The sequence below is a fragment of the Haematobia irritans genome, chromosome 2 (genome assembly GCF_050003625.1).
Source record: "Haematobia irritans isolate KBUSLIRL chromosome 2, ASM5000362v1, whole genome shotgun sequence".
In the NCBI taxonomy this organism is placed as follows: domain Eukaryota; kingdom Metazoa; phylum Arthropoda; class Insecta; order Diptera; family Muscidae; genus Haematobia; species Haematobia irritans.
This window is the reverse complement of record NC_134398.1, coordinates 102,792,012-102,808,080: the sequence shown is the minus strand read 5'-3', so window position 1 is coordinate 102,808,080 and position 16,069 is coordinate 102,792,012. Positions and strand designations below refer to the sequence as shown.

General features: G+C 31.6%; 1 protein-coding gene and 2 long non-coding RNA genes across 3 annotated transcripts in view; all 3 read left to right on the top strand.

Annotated features, from left to right (window-relative positions):
* The window catches only part of LOC142223579 (uncharacterized), a 379,474-nt gene that overhangs the window by 225,405 nt on the left and 138,000 nt on the right, over positions 1 to 16,069 (top strand). The gene's annotated exons all lie outside the window — the stretch shown is intronic.
* LOC142225912 (uncharacterized) lies at positions 10,827 to 12,543 on the top strand. Its single transcript, XR_012719505.1, has 4 exons — positions 10,827 to 11,156; positions 11,222 to 11,585; positions 11,650 to 11,981; positions 12,046 to 12,543. It is a non-coding gene; the product is annotated as an uncharacterized LOC142225912 (long non-coding RNA).
* LOC142225911 (uncharacterized) lies at positions 12,962 to 13,856 on the top strand. Its single transcript, XM_075295765.1, has 2 exons — positions 12,962 to 12,990; positions 13,048 to 13,856. Exon 2 carries the CDS (start codon positions 13,295 to 13,297, stop codon positions 13,616 to 13,618), a length of 324 nt encoding a protein of 107 aa, XP_075151880.1. The 5' UTR covers positions 12,962 to 12,990; positions 13,048 to 13,294; the 3' UTR covers positions 13,619 to 13,856.

Here is a 16,069-nt window from a genome sequence, read left to right as displayed (position 1 = left end):
CCCGAGGAAACAATGCTTATAGAAACAAACAACCATTTTACCCAGAACTAGCCTACATTCCACGACAAAATCCGGTTACTGTAAGAGCGAACAATAACGGAATCAACCAAATTCTTAATAATCAGCACAGACAACCACCCCCGCGTCCATCCGCACCAAAGCCACCAGAGCCAATGGATGTTGATAGGAGTATCCGTTCTCAACAAGTTAACTATGCTAATAGGCCAACGCAACATCAGTTCTTAGGTAAAAGACCAATGAATCCACCCTCTCAGCGGAATGTTCAACCTCTTAAGGTCCAACGCAACTTTCACATTGGAACCGATGATAGCTCCTACTATGGTAACATAGATGATGAGAAAGAGGAATACTATCAGACGGCACAAGAATACTATGAAATGACCCAATATGAAGAAATCGACAATTTAGATGAAAAATTTGACGATATTCATTTTTAAGAATGACGAGCTCTTCGCTGCCATATTTTGAATGTCGAACGAAGAGCGGCGAAATACTCAAAATCCTTATTGATACCGGCTCAAGCAAAAATTATATCCAACCAAATCTTGTAAAAAAAGTAATTCCCAATACGTTTCCATTCTATGCAAAGTCTGTAGCAGGAAACGTTCAAATAGATTCACATACGTATATTAATCTTTTTGGCCAAAGTGATAATCTTAAATTTTTCTTAATGCCCACTCTTAAATCATTTCATGGAATTTTAGGCAACGACAGTCTGGAAGCATTAGACACAGTCATTTATACAAGTAAAAACTGTATGGTCATTCGTGACAAGAAAACAATTCAAATCAAGCAACTCCTCAGCCAAAGCGTAAATTCGATTAAACTGCAAGACGAACAAATAAACAGAAAGAAATTATGCAAACCTTAGTCTCCAAATTTCCCTCACTTTTCTCAGAGCCAGATGAAAAATTGAGAAATTCGTACATCAACCGACTCCCCAGTTTATACAAAATTTGATCCCTATCCAGCTTCATTAAAGCAGGAAGTCGAGAGTCAAGTCGAAAAATTGTTAAATGACAGAATCATACGACCGTCGAGGTCGCCATACAATTCTCCAGTATGGATCGTCAATAAGATGCCCGACTCTCAGGGAAACAAACAATTTCGAATGGTGATAGATTATAGGAAATTGAATACTGTGACGATTTCAGACAGGTATCCCATTCCGGAAATATCGGACGTATTGGCGAAATTAGGGAACAGTAAATATTTTTCGGTGTTAGATCTCAAAAGCGGATTTCATCAAATCCCACTCAAAAACTCTGATATAGAAAAGACTGCATTTTCTATAAACAACGGCAAATACGAGTTCACTCGTTTACCGTTCGGTTTGAAAAACGCGCCGTCAATATTTTAACGCGGGCTTGACGATATCCTTCGTGACTTTATAGGAAGGACATGCTATGTGTACATCGATGGCATAGTCATTTATAGCAAATCTGAAGAAGATCATATTAGAGATATCAAAAACGTATTTAAGACCTTAGAAGATGCTAACATGAAAATCCAACTGGATAAATGTCATTTCTTCAAGGAAGAGGTAGAATTTCTGGGATTTGTAGTATCACAGGCAGGTATTAAGACCAACCCAAAAAAGTCGAGGCTATAACAAATTTCCCACAACCCCGAACTCTGAAAGAGCCTCGATCCTTCTTAGGTTTACCCGGCTATTATCGCCGCTTCATAAGAGACTATGCTAAATTAGCGAAACCTCTCACGTCGCTTCTCAGAGGAGAAGAAGGTCATGTATCTAAAAGACAGTCTTCGAAAGTCATTGTAGACTTAAACGAAGAGGCAATAGAAGCCTTTAACAAAATAAAGAACTCCTTGGTATCAGAAGATTTATTGCTATCCTACCCAAACTATGAAGAATGTTTTGAGCTAACTACTGATGCATCAGAGTTCGCTCTTGGTGCAGTCCTCTCGCAAAAGGATAAACCAATCACTTTTATTTCAAGAACACTAAGCAAGGCTGAAGAACATTACGCAGCGAATGAGAAAGAAATGCTTGCCATCATTTGGGCACTAAATTCGCTTCGAAATTTTCTATATGGCGCAGCGAAAGTCAAAATTTTTACCGACCATCAGCCTCTAACCTATGCTCTAAGCAACAAAAACAACAACAACGAGATGAAACGATGGAAGGCTATACTAGAAGAATATGATTATGAATTATTCTATAAGCCAGGGAAAAGTAATGTGGTAGCTGACGCCCTTTCAAGAGTACCAGCACAATCACCAATTAATTCAATATCTGAAATGACACACAGCGATGACAGTTCTTCTCACAATCTCATTTATAGCGTAGAAACTCCTATAAATGTTTTTAAAAATCAAATAATTTTGGACTCCACGTTGCCATCCCAATATAAATTTGAAATAGTTTTTCCGACCGTACATAGACACCTAATTTCAAAAGTAGAGTATATCCCAAATCAACTAGTTTTAACCTTTAAAAAAATACCTTAACCCTTCAGTAATAAATGGCATTAAGGCTCCTGAAGCACTGATGGGAAAAATCCAGGAAATTTACCCGGACCACTTCTCAAAATATCGAATAAGGTTCACAAACCTCCAAGTGGAAGATGTGAAAAACGAACAACAACAGGAAGAAATAATCATTAGCACACATAGAAGAGCTCACAGAAATGGAAAGGAAAATAAGGCACAAATTCTTGAAAATTTTTATTTCCCCGTATGGACCACAAGATTAATGGCATAGTAAAGCAATGCACAGTTTGTAAGGAAAATAAGTACGATAGGCACCCGCCAAAACCCGTACTTAAAGAAACTCCAATTCCTACATACCCCGGAGAAATCCTCCATATTGATATTTATAGAACGGAAAATCACCTAATCCTGACAGCATTGGATAAATTTTCGAAATACGCCCAATGCAAGCTCATTAAATCAAGGGCTATTGAAGACGTTAGAGAGCCTATAATAAAACTAATTCTCTTATATGGTGTGCCAAAAATAGTAGTATTCGATAATGAACCATCCTTTAATTCAGAAACAATAAAATTTATGCTACAGGATACGCTAGGGATAAAAATATATAAAGCCCCACCCTACACAAGTACTGTAAACGGCCAGGTAGAACGCTTCCATTCTACATTAACAGAAATTATGCGCTGCTTGAAAAGTAAACGCACAAATTACACATTTCGTCAACTCCTAGACAGGGCGACTTATGAATACAACTATACCATACACAGTACCACAGAACAGAGACCACTTGAAGTGTTTTTTAGCACAAACCCCGAAACGTACGAAAAAGCTCGACAGGATAACATACAAAGACTAAGAGACAAACAGGCGATCGATCGTAAAAATCATAATAAAAATCGAGAAACAATAAGACAATACGAGCCAGGAGACACAATTTATGTTAGAAACAATAAGCGTTTAGGAACGAAATTGTCACCAACATTTAGAAAAGAAGTTGTTAAGGAAAATCATTCCACAACAATTATTACTGAGTCAGGAAGAGTTGTCCACAAAAGTAATATAAAAAGTTAAGTTTACCTCCCTTCCTCATTTTATAGAATACTCTTGACCCTCCATTCATCTTTCGCCAGCGAACTACAAGTGTTTAATCACACACTATCGCATCTCGTGGCAATTAATGATGGACAAGGAAGAGTCCAGAACGGTACTTTCAAGATAATCCACATAGTGGAATTAGACCGATACTGGAATTTGACAGATAACATACGGACACAAATTGAAACCACCATCCCCAATTCCAATCCCTTTTACCCACTCCTAATCCATGAATTATCCCAGGTTCGTGATATTTTTGAACTTTTAACACCAACAGATCAGACTAGAAATAAGAGAGCTATTAATATACTTGGAACTGCATGGAAATACATCGCAGGATCCCCTGATCACGACGATTATGAATTAATAACAAATACGCTAAGTGAATCATTAAAAAATATTAATCAGTCTTGATAAATGAAATATTTACGAAAAGATTAAGACATTTAACAGACATTACGAATAAAATAAATAATTCTATAAAAAAGAACAATCAGTTAATTAACGAAGCTGCCATCAGCTTACAAATTAAGTTAAGATTTATCAAAGAGGAACTAATTAATATAAGGTATGCAATAGAATGGGCAAAACAAAATGTAATAAATTCGGTCCTCTTAAATAAAGAAGAAATTAAAGAAACATTGAACAAATTAGTTGAAGACAAATTTTCATTTTCATCTGTAGAACAAGAACTTGAATTATATGTAAAGGTATTATATAATAAAAATGTAAAGGTATTATATAATAAAAAGAAAATAATGTATGTAATTGTTTTACCCCTTATGAGCAAAAAAATTTATACTGATGTAATTTTGAAACCCGTAAAAAGAAATGGCAAAATTGTAAATGTTAAATATAAAGAAATAATGAAGAATAATAAGGAAATATATGGAATCTTAAATGCATGCCCTAAAATAAATGACGTAAAGATTTGTAAATTGAACCAACTAGTTAATATATCCAAAGATAATTGCATCCCGCCGCTCCTTAGTGGTAGAAATTCATCATGCACGATGTCCCAAGGATATCATATACCAAACGTAGAAATTATATCTCCCGGTGTGATATTACTTAACGACTTTAATGGAACAATTAACAATGAAACTATTAGTGGAACATATTTGATCAAATTCCACAACGTAACTGTTAAAATAAATAACAAACTTTACAGAAATTTGGAAGCTCCCCATATGGAAGTTTCTCCACCATCAATTCAACAAATCCCAATTGAAAACGAATTCGTGAATCTCTTATCTTTGGAAATGTTGAACTACGTTTATATTAATAACACTAATGGTGTTTTCTTTTCTGAAAAAAGTGCTTTGCCGTCATTTTGTCTGTACAGAATGCGCATTTTTAAAATGTTACCAGCAACCTAAAAAAATGCTATTATTTCAGCGGGCAGAAAAGAATTCAAAGAAGGAAACAGGGCAATCGCAGCACTCTCGTTTGTTGGCAGTGCTGAAAATGCCCGTAATTTGCCTCTATGCGTGGCACTATTTTCACAAAAGAATTCGAAGCCTTTTCGCACTTTTGCCTGTTTTTTTAGAAAAGAACCTAAAAAGTACATTTTCCGGCCAAAATGCAAAAAAGTGCGCATTTTTCATAAGAAAAGAAAACGCCATAAGAAAATACACGAAATTAAATCAGACTTTGTCACTACAAAATACATACATTTTTCAACATTCATTCTTTTATTTCTACTTTTGGCAATAATAAACCGTTTCTCCAAGAAACAAGAAAAATTAGTTTTTCAAACATTAACTCCAAACTCAAAGGCAATTCAGCAAATTGTCCAACCTAACTTCCAATGTTTAAGGCCACAGGAAGTCGATGACCTACCGTATTTTTAACGATTGGGGACAATCGTTTTTAAAGGGGGAGGAGTTAACGCTAAATATGTTCACTACTATAAAAAATATAAATTTCTTTGCATTAATAAATGCAAACTCCGCAGTACTAGTTGAGTGATACATTACGAGGGCACTAACTTAAATATGAAAATCGAAACCGTTCTAAAACTAAAATTGCAGCAAGTGTCATTAACCCGCGTAGAATTCGCCAATAAATGCAAACGCATCAATTGATACATTTTTTCGGTTTTTCTTTTTATTTGAATACATGGTCTGATTTAATAGAAAGTAGGAAGTAAGCATTTTATTATTAAAACTAAGTCTTAGTTCTAAGTAACATACAAAGAAACATTGCACTTCATTTTTATTCGCCCAATAAAGAAGTAGTCCGGCGCTCAACGCTTCGTCAACTAAAGTAAAGTTTTTTTTATTTTTGGTTGGGAAGTTGAAAGAGTCCAGGAGACTCAAAGAAATTTTTTTTTCTACTCAAGGACCCAACCATCATAAATCATATAAATAAATAATATATATATATATATATATATATATATATATATATATATATATATATATATATAAATAAATAAATATATATATATATATATATATATATATATATATATATATATATATATATATATATATATATATATATATATATATATATATATATATATATATATATATATATATATATATATATATATATATATATAGTTGCCTCAAAATTGGTTCAGATTAAAATGTTTCCCATATTTTTTACTATCATAGTGTACCATCCCAGGGCATTAGCCGACTTAAATTTTAAGTCTATAGATTATAAATTTTGTTCAGATGGAGTCAGATTCAAATGTATATATACGCAAAAATCTCTATATATGGCACCCAACACAATTCACGTATTTGATATAGTATCGAAAATGTGGATTTACAAAGTGGTGCAGGGTAAATTATAGTCGGCCCGCCCGACTTTAGACTTTCCTTACTTGTTTTTCTGTTTGTTTTTTTTATTTGCGATTACAAATTAATTGTTTAAATATGTCTTTTGATTTACAGTTGTAGAAAAAGGATAAAATAAATATTTGTTGAAGTTGTATCAAGTGAACATGCCAACATTGAACATTCGTTAATTTTGTGATTAATTAATTTGAATATACCAAAGCTTAAACCAAAATCCAAAGACTGTTCAAATAAAGTGAAACCGAAAAACCAACCTAGCTTAGCCTAGTGGTTGAAGCTCAGCTTCCCAGTCCGAAGGTCGGCGGTTCGACTCCACTTTGGGGTGAATTGACAAATGTTTTTTTTTCTTTTATGTTTTATTTGGTTTTGGTTGTTAACAAGTACGCGGTGATGTTGTAAACAAAAAAAATGAACTGAAAACTGATTTATTTCCTTTCGCGATTCTTTATTTTCGATAAAATTAATTTAAAAGTTACCAAAATCCAAAGTCTTTTTATATACATTGCTAGTTAAGTTTAAATAAGTCAGGCTTAGCCTAGTGGGACAAGCTGAGACTCCCAGTTGTAAGGTCGTGGATTCGATCCCTGTCTCTTACGATGATCAAATCAAATTTGTAATTTTATTTCTTTTGAATAAAAAAATGCAACGGCAATGCATTAACAAAAATAAATTAATATTGCTTTTGGTTTTGGTCTGTAAAAGAGAAAAATAAAAATAGAATAATTGTTCTAATTATACAATTATTTTTCGAGCTTTATGGGCAGATATAGATTAAGGAACATGGTTAATAGAGCCATTGAAAAGAAAACGCCAGATACAAATCTATACACGCCTGGAATGTACATGTTTCGGTTCGGTTCGGTTTGTTGTTGTTGTGATTGTTTAAATTAGCGCGGATATTAAATCGAATTTAAATTTATTCGGAAATATTTTAATCGGTATTATTTACGCGATTACATGCCATCGAGAATCAAGATATGTAAAATACGTTACGTTTGCTTTCCGTTTGAATTCAAGTTATAATCTCGGCTTAGTGGAATATATTTGAAATTTGATAAACTTTTAAATTTGAGAAATATATTTGAAATTTGTTCTTTTTTTTGATATTTTATTAATTTTCATATATTGCCTTTATGCCTTTATGCACTGAATTTATGACATCCTAACTGGATGTATTTATTTCAGCATTTTTTTATATCTTCGATTATAAATGGTTTTTCTGATATCTGCATATCGTTAGGATAATATTTTTTGTTGTGGAAGGTGGTGTGGAAGTGTAGTTCACTTTGGGTTGAGCGAATTACCCGAATTTATTCTGATAAATGGTTGATAGTTTTGCTGCAAGTAGAAGATGCTGATGAGGAATGTGGTAGTTCCGAAACAGGTGTACATCCAACCATCTTGCAGTCTATAGGGCTTTGCCCAAATAAATTTGACAAGCACACTTTTCCTCTGTTGGTTAAGCTACACTTGTAGTTTAGTCAATGCATGGTTTTAAGCTGAAATCAAAAACAACATGTAACTTTTTGTTTAAATAATTTTTGAATATTTGCTTATGGAACTTTTAAATAATTTCTGTTAGGATAATTTTTGCACAATGAATTTTTGAATATTTGTTTGAGTAATTTTGAAGCCATTTTTGCTCGGTAAAATTCGTTTCGGTTATTTAAATGTTTTAATATTTTGTTGAATTTACCTCAGAGATTCTGAATTTGTATATTGTCGTTGTATGATATAATTAGTTACGATTTTGAACTTATGTTGAATATATGTATGATTATCATTCATATGAAAACCTATATGCCTTTTGGCTGTATTTGAATATGGATTTGAAATATGGTTGTTATTGAATTTTTTGATTTGATTTTTTGAAATGAAATGAAATGAAACTTGGTGATGGGTTGGAAACATTTGGGGCCATTAAAAATTTGGTGGTTTATCACTCATGGTCAAAGTTGGGAGGGGTCAGGTCAGATGTCAACACCTATACATCTGTTCCACAACGATATGTTCTGCGTTTCTCTTGGGGTTTTAGATCCTTCTTTATCTACCTTTCTATTTCTTGATATATTCAGCACGCATACTTTCGTTAATAATTTTTATATTGTGGGTTTCGTTGTAAATACTGAACTTCGTAGATATTTTGAACCACCTCGATTGCCGACGAGATAGTGGCCGGAAACTGAATGAATGACGCCCAACGATTTGGGCCCACACTGAAACTTCTTTAAAAATTTTTGTCATATTTGAACTTTGTTCAAATCTGTTTGTGTGGCTCTCGATAATTTTTCTATATTTATTTTTCAATTTCTGTTTTTCTTCTGTTTATTGAATAATAGTTCCTGGAATTTTGGCAAACGAACCAGTAGATTCATATACCTCGTATACTATGTTATCGACCTTTTCATTTAGGATTTCAGGAATGTTGATTTTGATGATGAAGTTTAATACCCTATATTTAAATATCAGGTTAAATTGCATGTGCTTTCAGGATATTTTGTTACTGGATTTTTTTATGCTAGAGACATACCGTTTTCACAGACTTTTAACTAAAATCTTAATTATTCTGAAGCTAGACTGGAAATTGCTCTTTGGGTAATATATCCAATTGAGTACCGTCTACGTTTATGTTTCATCTTTTCTTCGATTACCTTTTGATTTGCTAGACAATTTCGATGTTTTTTGTTTTGTTTTCCTACCTATAGCCAGTTATGGATGTCAAACGTATGATATTGATTAATTATTTTTATTTTTGCTTTTTTTGGAGTAATTTGTGATAACCCCTTAGCGGAAATGGTACTATGGTGTTATGCTGCGGTCTAGCTCGCCAGATGGGTAGGTTCTTATTCGCTATTTAGGTTATACATTTAAAATTTTTAACGTACCATGTTGTCAACCTGCACCAGAGCTGGGAGTTTCCAAAAGCTGTAAATAGAAATAACACATGCACAGCTCTGATCCCATTTGGTATGTTCTCACTGGAAGAACATACCAATGTATATGTGTGTTTGTTTTCTCTCTCTGCCAGTTAGTACAGGGATGGGATGTCTTAAAATGACTGATTCGGGCTATGGTTGATTTTTCTTGTGACGGATATGCATTTTTCAGATTGTTTTGCCTGGAGTAAAATTTAAAATTCAACGTTTGGATTTCTTTGTGAGACTTAGGTATTTTAGTCTCAAGGCTTGCCCACCCCATATGACATTTCTGTCATCCATGATATTTCCTATGCCTTAAAGAATATTTGGAAATATCCCAAATCTTAAATTTGTCTACTTTTGTGACCGTTACATTTCAACTTTTTGGTTTAGTAATTAACACATTTTATACGATTTGAATTCACATATTAAACAGTTTTATTCCTTATGTTAGATTTTTTTTAAAGTAAATTTATGTTTGAATAAGAATAATAATTATAATAATACTATTTATACTAAATTTTTATTAAAAATATAGATTTAACAAATATATATAATTACAAAGAATTTTGTTTTTGTTGTTGTTGTTTGAAATATAGAAGAAAAGACAATTGTAACATAAGTATATAAAACAGATATAATTTTTTTTTAACAATAATAGAAATGTCGTATTTGATATTATTTTAATTTATTAAGCTAACAAGGTTTTAATAATTTTTTATTATTTATAGGTATTTCCGTAGCAATTATAAGGCAAAAAGAAAATATAATATTAATTTTAGCAAGTTTTTGTTGTTTTGTATTTTTCTTTAACAATTGTTTTGTATTATTCTAATAATATTTGCTTTTTTTTTAATAGGTGGATAGTTTTAATATAACACTAATATAATTTATAGTAAATTGAATTTGATTTTTTTATTATTTATACTGACTTTTCCAAACATACATTCTAGAAGAAGTTTTGTTACGTTTTTACAATTTTTATGTAGTCTTAATCATATTATTATAGTTTTTGGACTTTTTTATTCTCTTGTTGTTGTAAAAGAGGCAGACATGTTAGTGTAATTCAAATGTAACTTTTGTATTATTTGGGTTGTGAAAAATTTTTTTTTAGGTTAGTTTAGGTTTAGTGATTATATAGGGAATTGAGAAAAATAGACAGGTTCCACAGCACAAGGTTAGTTTTATTTTCAGCAAAAATCATATTCATAATCGGAATCGCAAGAAATTTGCGATTTCTCCAAATCGACTTGTTCCGGTCATCGCAAATCGCAAAAATTTTCCGATTTCAAATCGTTGAGACTTGCCTCTGCGAATTCAAAATAAATTAATGAATTTTTCAAAGATATTGTAAAGCTTGTATAAAACATGCATACAAATTAATTGCTACATGTCTTGGCAGTAAATCAAAAATATAAAATTTCGAAATCATGTACTTGTGCAGTAATAATCGCGTATATTTTGGAGCGACCCCATTTTGACACAATCTACGGAAGGGAAGTTTTGCGATTCGCATATCGTCCCAATAAACACAGGATGAGCGTTTTTCAAATGCAACACCTCTTCAGTTTGAGGGTAAATATCATTTTCAACATAAATTCAACTTGACTTGAAAAAGCTCATCTTCAATTCATCTTCAAATTGTTTGCGAATTACAACCAATTTGGCAAAATGTTGACGAAAACTTTGAAAATGTGTTGAAGATAATTGGAGAAAACTTTGACAAAACACTACCCTGAAATGCAACGAAAAAACCACATGGTTTTCAATACTACTTTGGACAACAAAGTTCGTGGAAGAAATACAAAAATGAGGAAATTTTTTAATAATCAATTGAAATTGCTTATAATAATTGGTAAGTAAAACTAAAACACGAAATGAAAACTTTAAGGAAGTCACTAAACTCAAATCTCTTTTCAGACAACTAAAATATTTGGATGCTGATTCTTGGACACATTAAGAGGCTGGCCGATGAAAAATGGTAGTGGCTTATCGAGAAGAGAAAGTTTCCATAAATCAAAGTGCAACCAAAAAAACTTGGTATTTATGCTTTTCCATATCAACAACTACTGGATGATAATTCGCATCACATCGATAGTTTAATTTATATCGCATCATCGGTTTAATTTGTTATTTTGTGAATTGAAATTGCTGGAAATTTATTCCAATTATCTGGCCATCAAGTTCCTGAAAATTGCCAGTATTTTAATAACAACAATTTTGTAATACCAACGTTCTTGAGGAAATCACGAAGTACCTGGTCAGTTGGAAGAAATACAAATTGGTAAGTCAAAATAAAAAGTGAAATGAAAACATAATGGAAATCACAAAACTCGATTGTTTTGCAGAAAACTAAAATCATTGAATGGTATATTCTTGGAAGATGTTGGCCGATGAAAAACCGATGAAGGAAACAACAAAGAAAAGTTTTCAGAAAACTTACAAAGTGCAACCAACTAAAACAAAGTGCAACAATTCCTATATCAAGAACTTCTGGATGAAAATGTGCATCATCGGTTTAATTTGTTATTTTGTGAATTGAAATTGCTGGAAATTTATTCCAATTATCTGGTCATCAAGTTCCTGAAAATTGCCAGTATTTTAATAACAACAATTTTGTAACACCAACGTTCTTGAGGAAATCACGAAGTACGTGGTCAGTTGGAAGAAATACAAATTGGTAAGTCAAAATAAAAAGTGAAATGAAAACATAATGGAAATCACAAAACTCGATTGTTTTGCAGAAAACTAAAATCATTGAATGGTATATTCTTGGAAGATGTTGGCCGATGAAAAACCGATGAAGGAAACAACAAAGAAAAGTTTTCAGAAAACTTACAAAGTGCAATCAATTAAAACAAAGTGCAACAATTCCTATATCAAGAACTTCTGGATGAAAATGTGCATTACATCAATTTACATCCCGTCATCAGTTTGATATTTTGTGATTTCCTCTTGCTGGAATCTATTCTAACACACAAGCCAGCAAGTTCCTCGATAGTAATTATTTCAAATTGCCAGCATATTAATGACACCAACATTATGGAGGAAATGGAATTATACATGTAAAAATGTTTAAGATATTTAAAGTTGTATTCATAGTTTTATTTATTAATACGTTTAATAAGATAATTACATTTTGATTGGTATAATATTATTATTTTCATATATTATTAATGTTATTTTTAAGATTATTATATTTGTTAACGAAAAAATAATAAAATTTACAAAATCCCTAGAAATTTAGTATTGACTTTCAGTTAGAACTAGGATTGACTTTCATACAAATTGTGGTTTGAAAGTATTCGCAACAATGCTAGTTTTTTATTTTTCTCACATTGAAAACTGTTTGAGAAATTATTGAGTAGCGATGCATTTCAATTTGAGGATTACAATTGAGAAATTATTGCTATTGTGTTGAATTTTACTGTTGAGGGTAATGTCTGTTTTTTGTTGAGAACGCGATTTTCTCAACAATTTCTCAACTTGAATATTACCCTAATCCTTTGAAAAAATGTTTGAAAAATTATTGAATTTTAGTATTTTTCAAACGTTTGTGTTTATTGGGGTGTTCCAAATATTACGATTTCATTTAGAAACTGGTGAGAATGAAATTCTATGCAACACTGAGTAGCGTGGCGCCATAATTATTTTGTAATCAGCTGGTTAACAATGTCATCGAACAGCGCGTAAGTATTTTACAATTTGTTTTTTGCATATTTTACTCAAAAAATCTATCATTTCAGACGCAAACACAAAAACCAGGAGCAGGAATATATATTTTTGAGCTTTATGGAAGCTAATCCCGATATTGCTGTTGGGTTTTGATAGTCGTATTGTTTTATCTAGGTTTGGTCTGATTGGAAAATTACAATACGTAAAAAAATCAGTCAAAATAAACGAGAAGCGTCAGCAACTGGAGGCGGCCCCTACAACCAATTGTTTATTTCAAGCACAGAAGAGCGCATCGCACAGATTTGTGGAATCTACAAAATGGTTGATGGAGTTAAAGGGGCGAAATCATTTTGTGGTTCTTTAAAATTAAATGAAAATAACCCAAAAGGAGAAGATGAGTCCGATGATTTAAATATTTCATTAGATAGCATCGAACTTCTTCCAACGACTGAGGAACCAAAACCGAAGCGGAGTCGTCGTTCACAACCTCCAGGAAATTTGGAAGCCTTGTGCTCTTCACAAAATGATTTAATGGGTCAAATAGCAAGCACCCTCAATGGAATTCTTTCAGCGTTATCTGAACAAAACTCAATTTTTGAAAGGCTAACTAATCTTCTAGAAGATTATTTCAGTAAATCATAATTTTGTTCTTGCGTTAACTTTCTCCATTAAACTTTCGTTACATTGGTTTCTTATAAGTGGAGTTACTTATGTTATTTTATGTTATGTTAATTACAACTTGTTTTCTTGAATGAAATTTTTAATTTTTAAAACTCGAAAAGGAATATCGAGATAGAAATATGGATAGAATCCTTTAAGTTTTATGTAAACATTATTTTATTTAAATACAACAGATCTCAATAAATGTAGCATTATCTTATTGTTGGTTGTTTTCATTAATAAAATAGTCGATTCAAAATGTGAAATTAAAAGTTGACTTACCAATGCCAATTTTGTGATTTCCATAATATTCCAAAAAAAGTTTACTTGGATCCAAAGATTTTGACCTTCCCATAAGGATTTTGGTATTGATTCCGAGCCAAAAATGCGGCTTCTTTAAAATAAAGACATTTTTTACGGACCTCCCTGGCTTTAGATCTAGGATCAATAAAATGAAAATTTGATACAGATCTAATTTAACGAATTTTTATTATCTTTTTGCGATATTTAATAAAGGCATTTACGTACAAACCAGTTCCAATTTCAAAATCGAAATTACAGCAAGTACAAAACAGTTTTCTCAATGCTAAAAAACTTTAAACCAAAGATGCAAATCATTAAAATAAGTCTTAGCCTATATTTGAAGCCTTTTTATCTTAAATTTAAAAATGCAATATGTCAGTTGAGTTAAAGACGATTTCTTTAAATTAAAAATGGTTTTCTTTAATTTAAGGAAATTTTGCCTTGCTTCAAAGATGTACAACTTCAGCAGAGAGACGCAAAAGTTCAAGATTTGTGTCCTAAATTTAAGGAAAAAAAATTTGAAGCAATGATTATAAACTTTCTTTTAAATAAAATTTCATTATTTTAAAGAATTTTGTCCTTAGCATTGCGTAAATTTGGAATCCTAAAATTTAAGTTGCATAATCTTCCATATTAGGACAATATTTTTTCAGTGTATTTTTTAGAACTGTTTAATTGATATTCTAAAAAAATTCGAGTTTTCAAATTCTTAAAAGTTGACTTTTTAGCTTTTTAATATATTTGATTTTTAAACTTTTTAAAAATTGGTATTTAGACTTTTTTAGAATTCGTCATTCGAAATTTTAGTTTATTAAGTTTTTGTAGAAAGTTTCCAAGTTAGATAAATTTATTAACTCCAATCTTCAACATATGACATTTTCTTAAACAGCAGTGAAAATTATTATTACAATAAATTTTCTTCGATTTAAAAAAAGTTTTAACTTATTTACATCATGTTGGAATTAGTACAATATTTTAGTAGAAATTGAACTCACAAGAAAATTTTAACTAAAATATTTTACTAGTTGTAACATGATACAAACAATAAAATAATACATTTTGTTCTCTTGTTTAAGAAAATTTGGTAGTTTGAAGAACAAATTGGAGCTAAAATTTTTAATATTTCTTTAGTCTCATACTTACGAAAATAATTTAAGTAGCATTAACTAATTTTAGAAAATATGGACTATTTTGTGCGAATTTTCTCACATTTAGTACCATCCTATATTTCGCATAAAAACAAAAAAATTAAAACAGTGTAATGTGATATATTTATATTAGTATAAATAAAAAATTATTATTAAGTTACGACATTATTTGATATGTCTTATATCATACCCTCCGCTATGCCGTTTCGTATTGACGCTGCGATTATATTCTCGTCTTCTATAGGTTCCAATTCAGAATCTGTATCATTTTCGTCTAGGGCAACATCAATGTCAAGGAAATCATCTTGAGGCATTGCCGTATTCCGTCTACGGCATATATTATGTAAAGCACAGCATACGTTTATAATACTTGAGACGAATCTCGGAGAATACTGTAAGGTACCTTGCAGACATCGAAACCGACTTTTTAAAACGCCAATAGTACGTTCCACAACGTTACGAGCTTGAGAATGTTTAATGTTATATACATGCTGAACGGAGCCGTTTTGAGGTCGTCTGTATGGTGTCATTACAACTTTCTCCAATTTGTATGCCGAATCTGCCAAAACAATGATATTTTGTTGCGTAAAAAAGTAATCCCGTGCTTCACTGACACTCCAAACAAAAGCATCATGACATGATCCGGGGTGTGTGGAGTCTACAGCCAATATTTCCAAGTTGTACTTACATACCTTGATGTTTCGGAATTAAAATAGCTAACTAAACAACTAAATATGAAAATACTTACCACCATTACGTTTAAACTGAAAAACTTACCACCCTTTGCGGTTGAAAAACACCGATTCTTCCTCAACTGGTTTCAGGATCTTTACATGTGTTCCGTCAACGCACGCAATTACACCTGGAAACTGGAATTTTGTATAGAAGTATTCTTTGGATCTTGAAATTTCTGATTGTTCATATTTATATAAATATTTTCACTGCAAATATGGGCTTCTAGCTGATCCACCACATTATGAAG

Excerpts from the sequence above, each read along its gene's own strand:
- LOC142225911 (XM_075295765.1), top strand. The coding sequence starts at position 13,295 with ATGGTTGATGGAGTTAAAGGGGCGAAATCATTTTGTGGTTCTTTAAAA.